This window comes from Oncorhynchus kisutch, linkage group LG8 (assembly GCF_002021735.2).
Source record: "Oncorhynchus kisutch isolate 150728-3 linkage group LG8, Okis_V2, whole genome shotgun sequence".
Classification (NCBI taxonomy): domain Eukaryota; kingdom Metazoa; phylum Chordata; class Actinopteri; order Salmoniformes; family Salmonidae; genus Oncorhynchus; species Oncorhynchus kisutch.
This window is the reverse complement of record NC_034181.2, coordinates 73,406,432-73,416,822: the sequence shown is the minus strand read 5'-3', so window position 1 is coordinate 73,416,822 and position 10,391 is coordinate 73,406,432. Positions and strand designations below refer to the sequence as shown.

The window sequence follows — 10,391 nt, the reverse complement described above, 5'->3', positions numbered from 1 at the left end:
AAATACTAAACAATATAAAATCAAGTAGATTTCAGATTATAAATCCACAACATTATCACAAAAACAATATAGAATTGTACTGCTTTATTTAACAACCAATGTGTATCCATTATTTGTACATATTCAAAGTTAAAATATATGCTGGATTCAAAACATTGGCTATTTACTGTATATACACAGAATACAATATTCACACATGGAAAAAATGGTACAAAAAGTCCAAAACACATTACATTTCTATAACTCATTCATGTAGCAACGCACATCTTACTCATGGATGTTTCAGCATTACAGACTCTGTGGAGCCATATCAAAATGTCTATTTACAAATCTTAATAAAGAATTTCATGTTTGATTTAAGAACAATACTCTTGAGTCAGAAAACTGCAGAATATGTATAGATCTTGTTCTCATCAAATATTTCAATAGAAGTCATAGTACTGAAAGGATTATCTAATCTTCCAATCCCATCTCTCCTTGTTGTATTCTTGATGCTATCCTGATGGCTTCTTCGAGTGAAGGTTGTTCACTGAGCTAAGAAACACAAAGGTTGAAATCACAAAGTGAGAAAACATAATATTATTTATGCAAAATTGGTGTGATCAGGTGTAAGTAACATATTTTGTATCATCTTGTCATTAGCTACTTTAGTTTAAAAACTAAGGCTCCTTCCTTTGCAGTAAACAGTAGCTCATGTAGGCGTCAAAGGGAAGCAAACCTACATAGCAGACTGACTGGGTGGAGTCTACAGGGATGAGTCAAGTCTAACCTTATTTACTTAAAATACCTTGTATTAACATCACAATGGAATGACTGATGTGATCATTGAATACCAACACACTGAATGTTATTGTTTCTATTTACCAACAGATTTGTCAGGAATAGTCAGCAGTCTAGAATAGACAGGAGTGGTGCAGAGTTCCTAAAACACGTGTACCTCAAGACTGAATAGGACCCTTAGTGATGGTCAATAATCTCAGATTCACACTGCTGTAGGCCAGCTCAGTGACTACAATAGAATGCACTGTACTTCTTTATAAGTACAGTGAGTTAGGCTAACAAACAGCTGTTTGTGAGTTAGGCTAACAAACAGCTGTTTGTGAGTTAGGCTAACAAACAGCTGTTTGTGAGTTAGGCCAACTGTGAGTTAGGCCAACTGTGAGTTAGGCCAACTGTGAGTTAGGCCAACTGTGAGTTAGGCCAACTGTGAGTTAGGCCAACTGTGAGTTAGGCCAACTGTGAGTTAGGCCAACTGTGAGTTAGGCCAACTGTGAGTTAGGCTAACAAACAGCTGTTTGTGAGTTAGGCCAACTGTGAGTTAGGCCAACTGTGAGTTAGGCTAACAAACAGCTGTTTGTTAAAGTTACTGCAGTGTCATTTGAACTCGTTATGCTTCTCAGCATCCAATGGGAATATATTGTGTGCCCAGCTTGTCTCTTAATGTTGCAATATTTGGTGTTTTGTGTCAGAGGGAGTCCCCTACCTGGACAGCGATCTGTGTGCCGTTTGAGGTGGCTAACAGAGTGACAGGGTGAACACCCTCCTCTGTCTGCATGCCCTGAAAGGAGGCCAAATCAATGGCCACCTGGGGGGGGGGGGGGGGGGAGGTCCAAAATGTATTAAGACCTGAAGTCCAAAACGCATCACAAGTCTGAAGAGGGGGTTTTGCCCTTTAAGTGGAAAGTACCCAGTTCTATTGGTGTTTGCTGTGGGTGTGTTGATAGAAATAGAATCACTAGTCATCATTCTAGTTCTGTCACTGTTAAGGTATCAAACAGAACTAAATAAAATAAAATTTCATATTAAATCAAATGTATTTATATAGCCCTTCGTACATCAGCTGATATCTCAAAGTGCCGTACAGAAACCCAGCCTAAAACCCCAAACAGCAAGCAATGCAGGTGTAGAAGCACAGGGACACATTTGGGGATTTCAGATCATGGTGGTAAAGTTTTAGTAAAACTCACCTGCTCTTCTGTACCATCTGCTGCTACCATGGTGACAGAATGTGTTCCATCTGCATTAAGCATTTCATGGGAAGGAACCGTGAAGGTGGTGCCATCACTGGTTACCATGGTAATTGTGTTTCCCAACGCCTGCATGTCAGCCTGGGAGATACTGACCTGGGAATGAAAAGGCATGTAACATTTTATCATATATATATATCTTACCATTTGCCCTCTATGAAACATTGTACAGCTACACAAATCAGTCTTCTGTGGGAAGCACTGGAGTCAACATGGGCCAGCATCCCTGTGGAATACTTTCGACACCTTGTACAGTCCATGCCCAACAAATTGAGGCTGTTCTGAGGGTAAAGGTGGGGGGGTGGGGGTGAGTGAAACTCAATAGTAGGAAGGTGTTCTTAATGTTGTGTACACTCAATGGATAGTGTTTATATGTGAAAACTATTTAAGATGCATACTTTCAGTTTTTCCAAACTCACTTCACTCGCGCATAAGAGAGGCTTGCAGTACTGGCACATGCGCAGATCAAATACATTGCTAGAATGCCGATTGAGCTGTTTACATGTCCTAATCATTCAAAAACCAGGTGTTTTTAATTTGCATAAGCTTATTTCAATTATGACCATACACCGATTAAGATAAGCATAGTTAGGTGTTTACACGACTAATGCCATACTTGGTCCTCTGTCATAATCAGTTTCATATTTAGTTATTAGCGTGCATGTAAACATACCCAGTGTATGGTGCCATGGGTATAGAGGTGTGCAGATGTAGGGGGATAAATGGGGTTGTTGAGACATTAAGAGAGGTAACATAGAAATAGAATGAATATGCTCACTCTAGTTTAGTATTTGCTAACCTGTTGGGTAGTGAAGTGTTATCAAATGCACATCCCTCAACAGGGTGCAGGCCTGAAAAAACTAGGTATAAAATAAATAGAGCCTGCACACGCATAAGCTCCACCACGCACCTTTATTCACAAACAATGTTTCCATCCTTTAAGCCATTTCCTCTGAACGCTATCTGATTTACTTTTTATTATGACAACTACTGTTGGGTATTAACATAAGTTTTGTCTACCTGATATAAATGTCTACAGTTATAATATTCAATCAATAAATATATATATAGTGCCTTCGGAAAGGATTCAGACCCCTTGACTTTTCCACTTTGTTACGTTACAGCCCTATTCTAAAATGGATTTTTTAAATTATCCTAAACAACCTACATACAATTCCCCATAATGACAAAGCGAAAACAGGTTTAAAAATGTTTGCAAATTCATTAAAAATAACAGAAATACCTTAATTCATATAAGTATTCAGACCATTTGCTATGCAACTCGAAATTGAGCTCAGGTGCATCCTGTTTCCATTGATCATCCTTGAGTTGTTTCTATAACTTGACTGAAGTCCACCTGTGGTAAATTCAATTGATTTGACATGATACGGAAAAGCACACACCTGTCTATATATAAGGTCCCACAGTTGACAGTGCATGTCAGAGCAAAAACCAAGCCATGAGGTAGAAGGAATTGTCCGTAGAGCTCCGAGACAGGATTGTGTCGAAGCACAGATCTGGGGAAGGGTACCTAAACATTTCTGCAGCATTGAAGGTCCCAAAGAACACAGTGGCCTCCATAATTCTTAAATGGGTGAAGTTTGGAACCACCAAGACTCTTCCTGAGCAATCGGGGGAGAAGGGCCTTGGTAGGGGGGGGGATGACCAAGAACCTGATGGCCACTGACAGAGCTCTAGAGTTCCTCTGTAGAGATGGGAGAACCTTTCAGAAGGACAACAATCTCTGCAGCACTCCACCAATCAGGCCTTCATGGTAGAGTGGCCAGACGGAAGCCACTCTTCAAGAACAGACACATGACAACCCGCTTGGAGTTCGCCAAAAGCCACTGAAAGACTCTCAGACCATGAGAAACAAGATTCTCTGGTCTAATGAAATCAAGATTGAACTCTTGGACCTGAATGCCAAGTGTCACGTCTGGAAGAAACCTGGCACCATCCCTACGGTGAAGCATGGTGGTGGCAGCATCATGCTGTGGGCATGTTTTTTAGCGGCATGGACTGGGAGACAAGTCAGGATCGAGGCGAAGGTGAACCGAGCAAAGTACAGAGAGATACTTGATGAAAACCTGCCCCAGGGCTGCCGAGTGGCTCAGCGGTCTAAGGCACTGCATCTCAGTGCTAGAGGCGTCACTGCAGACCCTGTTTCGTTTCCAGCCTGTATCACACCCGGCCGTGATCGAGAGTCCCATAGGGCAGTGCACAAGTGGCCCCGCATCATCCGGGTTAGGGTTTGGCCGTCATTGTGAAAAAGAACTTGTTCTTAACTGACTTACCTAGTTAAATAAAATTTAAAGAAAATAGTTAATCTTCCAACAACACAGAACACAGCCAAGACGACTCAGGAGTCACTGAATGTCCTTGAGTGGCCCAGCCAGAGCCCGGACTTGAACACGATCGAACATCTCTGGAGAGCTGAAAATAGCTGTTCAGCAACGCACCCCATCCATCCTGACAGAGCTTGAGAGGATCTGCAGAGTAGAACTGGAAGAAACTCCCCAAATACAGGTGTGGCAAGTTTGTAGCGTCATACTTAAGACTCAAGGCTGTAATCACTGCCAAAGGTGCTTCAACAAATGACTGAGTAAAGGGTATGAATATTTATGTAAATGGAATATATCAGTTGTTTTTTAGATTTCTAAAAACAAGTTTTTGCTTTGTCATTATGGGGTATTGTGTGTAGATTGATGAGAAAAAAACTATTTAATCAATTTTAGAACAAGGCTGTAACGTAATAAAATGTGGAAAAAGTCAAGGGGTCTGAATACTTTCCAAATGCACAGTATGTGTGTGTGTGTACACACACACACAAAATATATCCCCTTTCAACTTATATGTATAGACTGCTCTAATTGATGCTTGTCCTATGTCTAAAAATTTGGTTGTGGTACACTTCCGGTGAAATGAAAAAATTAAATGAGTGTGAAGACTCCATTTATTTTATACTAACCTGTTGAGTTCCATCCGGGTGTGTTATGAGCTGCACATGCTGCTGACCAATGGCTTCAGTCTCAGTCATCTGTTCCGAACAGGACTCCTCTTCTTCCTCCTCAACCGGGGCAAAATTCACTGAGGGATCATCGATGGCCTCTGAATCACATGGAATACCAACAATGACATTTCTCAATTATCGTCTCGTGACTCAGTCATTACTCTGGTTGCAGTCCTAATAAGGGCATAACAGCAGTCAGTGATTCATCGAGAGTCAACCTTTAAACAGAGGTATACGTCAGACTTCAGAGGTAATCTACAGGTAACTGCCAAGATAAAAGCAAACGCTTGAGTAAATTAGGGACACAGTATATTGAAAGCAGGTTCTTCCACAAAAGGTGTGGTTCTTGAGTTAAATAAGCAATTAAAAAACATCCCATCATGCTTAGGGGTCATGTATTGAAATGCCCAGATGCTCATTACTTTGGCTACCATAGCTAGAAGAATACTGTGACTTTGAAAGAGGGGTCTCAAAGGAGCATAGGGGGTTTAAAGTGTGTGTCTCAGTCTCCAGATCTCAATCAAATTGTAAACTTATGGGAGATTCTGGAGCGGCACCTGAGCATTTTCCATCACCATCAACAAAACACCAAATTATGGAATTTCTCATGGAAGAAAGGTGTCACATCCTTCAAAATGAGTTACAGACACTTGTATGCCAAGGCGCATTGAAGCGGTTCTGGAGGCCCAACGTCCTATTACGACACTATGTTGGCGTTTCCTTTGTTTTGGCAGTTACCTGTATGTTCATGCTTATTAGGTCACCACTAGTTACACCTTCGTACACATAGGTTGGGTTCTTTTTTTTCTCCTCCCCAAAAAACAGAGGAGAGGAAAGACAAATAAGATGAAGTCATCCATTGATGACTAATACATCTGTGTAAGGTGGTGTTGACTTCCAAGCCTGACCTGTAGGGGGTTCGTAGTAGGCCTCCTGCTCTTCCTCAATGGGCTCTGTGACGTTATGCGCTGTGCGTTTGTGCATGGCCAGGGTAGAGATCTGCTTGTAGGTCTTCCCACAGTGGTTGCAGTTGTAGGGCTTGCATGGTGTGTGGACAACGTGGTGTTTGTAAAGGCTGGAGTACTCTGTGAACCGCTTGTCACAGCCTGGGACTGTGCATACGTAAGGCTTCTCTCCTGTAAATACATCCATTTCATTAATCACACTGTAAAAAGGCCACACTACAAAAGGACTGAATCATGTTGTTGTGTGATTTTTAACATAAAGAAAAACATAAGGACTACATACCTGTGTGGATCCTCACATGGTTCTTATAGTTGGTGGCACTGGCGAAGGCTCGCCCACAGCCAGGCTCTGCACAGTAGTAAGGCCTCTCCCCTGTGTGTGTGCGAATGTGCACCTTCCTGATGTTAGATGTAGTAAACGATCTCCCGCACCCCTCAAATGGGCACATGAATGGCTTCTCTCCTACAGCACAGCGGGGATGATGAGCTTGTTCAAGACCTCTTCAAGTTCATGGTTGAGATTATTTATAAACAGCATGATCACATGATTTCTAATCCAAATCCGAGGACAAAAAAAAATAGTTGTACACTGTAGATTGCATATGTAGGGATAAGATTAGGTATAAATCTGACTCTGGACAAGTTTTGTACCTGTGTGGGTTCTGATGTGCTTTTGGAGGTCACCTGACGTTTTGAACGACTTTGCACAGTGCACTTCCTGGCAGCGATAAGGCTTCTCACCAGTGTGTGTCCTGATGTGGCTTTTCAGACCATACCCTTTTGGGGAAAAAACAAACACATTTTGCAGAGTTGGAAACATGTGCTGTACGTTTAATGGATCACAGTCACACTGACCGACATTGTTCAGATAATGAGGAATTGTTCAAACTGAGGAAAATGATATCTCCTTAGCCATTTCAACAACGTTACTGTGACTTATGCCGAGAGCCCCTCCGCTTCATATCTCAAAGGATTATGGACCTTTGCATTAGTCTGAAGGTCGTTTATTACCTGTAGCAAACTTCTTTCCACAGCCCAGATGATCACACAGATATGGCCGGTCACCTGTGTGGTACCTCTCATGTACCTGCAGAGGGCAGAAAATAGCAAATCAAACAAGATTAACAGATCAGTCATTTGGACCAGTTGAGTCTGACTCATTCTACATTCAAGAACCCAAATCGTCTTCAGAGAGTGAGTGTGCTTTACCTTCAGATGGTGTGCGGTTGTGTAGAGTTTCCCACAGCCCTCATAGTCACAGCGGAAAGATTTCTCTGTCGACTGCTCCCTAGAACTACGACCACTCTGCCTTTGAAGCACAATCTGAAAGAAATATGTATCCAATGTAAGCTGGTGGTAAATATGATATGACATAGATAAACATGAGAAGTACAGTACCTGCATCTGTACACCACAATCTTGCTCAGCTCTCATCAGTACGGAGTTGACATCATCAGCTTCCACCTGAGAAAACAAAGGGGGAAATAACCAGTGACCATTTTACCTCAAACACTGATAGGGTATTTGAAAATTGCATATACTGCTGAGTTGATGAGCTGTTAAGATACAATGTCAATAGCAAACTACCTTAGCGGTGTATTGTTCCAGCACGTTGATGGTCTCTTGGTCGAGGGTTCCATCAGCGTTCAGGTCTGACACGGTTCCATCTGCCTGGATGGCCAGGATGGTGTTGGTTTGGGGCATCTGTACTGTGTGCTGGATGTAAGCTGTGGTGCCATCCTCCAGCTGAACAGCCTGCAGGGTATTCTGGTCATATGTATCTGTGAGGGAGTTTCATTTTAATATAGTACCCACTGCAAAAAGTTGTTTTAATTTTAAATTTACCCATTCAAATTTCTCCTCAAATATTTAAACACTGGGTAAAAACACATTCATTGACAAAGGGATTACAACAATCTTAAAAAGATGCAATATGCAGAAATCACTCCAGCATTTCCTAGCTGCTAAAATTATTACATTTGCTTAATTTCAGTTTGTGATAAAACAAACAATGTAGAGAATCACTGTACCATCTTAATCTCTGAAATATATTTTCAATAACCAAATATATTGTATTTTCAGCTGTTTGAAGCACGTGTACAAAAACCGAAAGTAAAAGATGCAAAAACTAAACTTAAGATCAGGAAGCATAGACAAAGTGCATATTTACCACTTATTAGGCTTTCAATGAGAACCGACAGATCTATGACTCCCATCTCGATGTGAATTTGGTCAGGTCACCCAAAAGGCTACATGTTGCAGCTTTAAGATTGAGACAAACCTTTTGGTGTGTGAATGTAAGCCGTTGTGCCATCTTCCAGCTGCACAGCCTGACCATCCTCAAGTCTCAGACCATCTCCTCCAATTACATCACACAAAGGGGATCCTGTCCATCTGTTGGCCTCCTCTGACAAGTAAAAATGGGAAAATATTGATATTATATTACTTTTCCCATCACAATACAGTTTAATCTTAAAGTGAATAGTGAAATGAATAAGCAAAATGCCTAAATTAAAAACAAAATAAGCAATGATTCATTAAAACACAGCAATAATTAACATTGCTAAGAGGTAAACAGACCTGCTCTTGGCATTGATACATGTTGGACATATGCAGTAGATCCATCCTCCAACTGAATGACCTGTCCATCCATGAACTTGCCATCTGAAATAGAGACTGCACTCTTCAATCAGACTGCTCTCATCAAATAATGGACTAAATCACGATAATAATCAATAGAAAGAATAAATCTGTCATGACTTGGCCAAGCAAGGTTATCAACTCTTTCTACATGGTCAGACCGTTTGGGGGTTACTTTATGGGGTCGTGTTCACTGTTAGTCAAGCCAATACCTTCGTGGCCACTTTCCATTACTATATGTTTATGGAGATTATTGAGATTTGAGTTACCTTTAGGGTTGTGCTGTATGTAAGCTGTAGAGCCATCTGCAAGGGTCACAGCCTGCAAACTCACAGTGTCCATGTCCATTTGATCACCATCTTTTGAACACAAATGACAAGGGAGAAAAAAAACTGTCTCTAAATGTATAACAGCACGTGTAAGTAACTTTTTGCTTTGCTGGAAACTTGGCAGAATCCCCACCGATAATGGAAAAGCATGGATGAACTCACCTGAAACAGCCTCTGCCAAACAGAGGGTGACCTGCTGAGTGTCTCCACCTGCATTTTGGAACTCTGCAATGCCCTGGGAGTCCCGGTTAATCTGAGCCAACAGCATTGTCGATCTGCCAGACGCACACACACACATACGTTAAATTCACTGTGTGTGTCACTTTCCATACAACTGTTGTAGTCAGACGCACAAAGATAACTTATGGATGCGACTAGACGCACTTTATTTAATTGGATAGCAGTGTCTGTTGCATTATTAAATCATATGTACACTAATAATACAAATCAAACGTCCAGCTGCTTCCAGCTGACATGTTGTACAACAGTCGATATGAGCAGCGCAGATTCAACAGTTCATGTTGTTGCCAAGTTGGATGGAACTTAATAGGGCAGTCAACAGTGCAGCTTCAGCTAGCTGTGTCAGACATAACGTTACCGTATCAACTATAAATGTGATTGGTATATTTGTTACCTATATATAGCTAGCTATAGGTAACGAACTAAATTAGACAGAAACGTTAGCTAGCTAGCGTTAGCGGAGAACAGTTTTTGTTCGATTAGCGTTAGTGAATTGATCACCGAGTGTCGGTTAGCTAACTAGTTCGTCATTCAAGTATCTACTAGCAAATGTTAAGAAAAGGCAAGTTCGTAAGCTAAAGAAACAGTCAATGAGGAAATCGAGTTTATAAATTAGCCTCTTAAACGAACTGCTAACGTTAACTAGTTAGCAGGCAGCAGTTAGTAACGTTAGTGTGAAGAGCGCGGACAAATAATTTGCTAGTGCTAATTAGCATGTGGGCTAGCGAATAATATATCTATATATTTTTTTAGACAATACATGATTTAAACTATGATTTAATGGAGTATATTTCTCATATCAAACGGCGAGCACAGATATCCCCTTCCGTCTCCCAAACTGGATATGGCTGTAGAAAGGCACACTGGGTAAAACCACATTTATACGAACCTCTAAAATTTCCAACAATCCCTTCGGTTCGACCACCATGCATCAGGGCAGGAAATGTTCTCCTGTGCGCGCACCCTGGAACATGTACAAAGATAGCTCTTGGCCCGATGATTGGCCAATATTTCAGTCACGAAAGCTTCTAGTAATCTCATTGGTTCAAAGTCATTTCAATCATTGACTAGTGACCTCCCATAGCCATTAATTCTTCTCATTCTACTTTTGGGGTACGTTCCATACTGGATCACAATTGCGACCGCTTAACTTTGCAAGTAAATTCAAAGATTTCCAATC

General features: G+C 41.2%; 1 protein-coding gene across 10 annotated transcripts; it reads right to left on the bottom strand.

Annotated features, from left to right (window-relative positions):
* Positions 1-67: 67 nt before the first annotated feature.
* Positions 68-10,224, bottom strand: LOC109895326 (zinc finger protein 143). 10 transcript variants are annotated; one of them, XM_031831173.1, is made up of 16 exons: positions 10,101-10,224; positions 9,134-9,246; positions 8,912-9,001; positions 8,583-8,666; positions 8,284-8,409; positions 7,590-7,783; positions 7,401-7,466; positions 7,212-7,325; positions 7,014-7,089; positions 6,654-6,779; positions 6,286-6,465; positions 5,946-6,173; positions 4,996-5,135; positions 1,968-2,123; positions 1,484-1,585; positions 70-534 (listed from the first exon to the last, which is right to left on the bottom strand). In XM_031831173.1, the coding sequence occupies exons 2-16, from the start codon at positions 9,237-9,239 to the stop codon at positions 454-456; spliced, it is 1,869 nt and encodes a 622-aa protein (XP_031687033.1). In that variant the 5' UTR covers positions 9,240-9,246; positions 10,101-10,224; the 3' UTR covers positions 70-453. The 10 variants fall into 10 exon arrangements, with proteins under 10 accessions (XP_020344528.1, XP_031687033.1, XP_020344531.1 ...); XM_020488942.2 differs by having other exon boundaries at positions 8,583-8,678; positions 10,101-10,223; XM_031831172.1 differs by lacking the exon at positions 10,101-10,224 and adding an exon at positions 9,972-10,066 and having other exon boundaries at positions 8,583-8,678.
* Positions 10,225-10,391: the final 167 nt, after the last annotated feature.

Coding starts and splice junctions, on each gene's coding strand:
- LOC109895326 (XM_031831169.1), bottom strand. CDS start 9,269: ATGTGTGTGTGTGCGTCTGGCAGATCGACAATGCTGTTGGCTCAGATT. Junction 8,679..8,911: donor CATACAGCACAACCCTAAAG/GTAACTCAAATC, acceptor TGAAGAGTGCAG/TCTCTATTTCAGATGGCAAG. Junction 5,136..5,945: donor CTACTACGAACCCCCTACAG/GTCAGGCTTGGA, acceptor CATGTGATTCAG/AGGCCATCGATGATCCCTCA.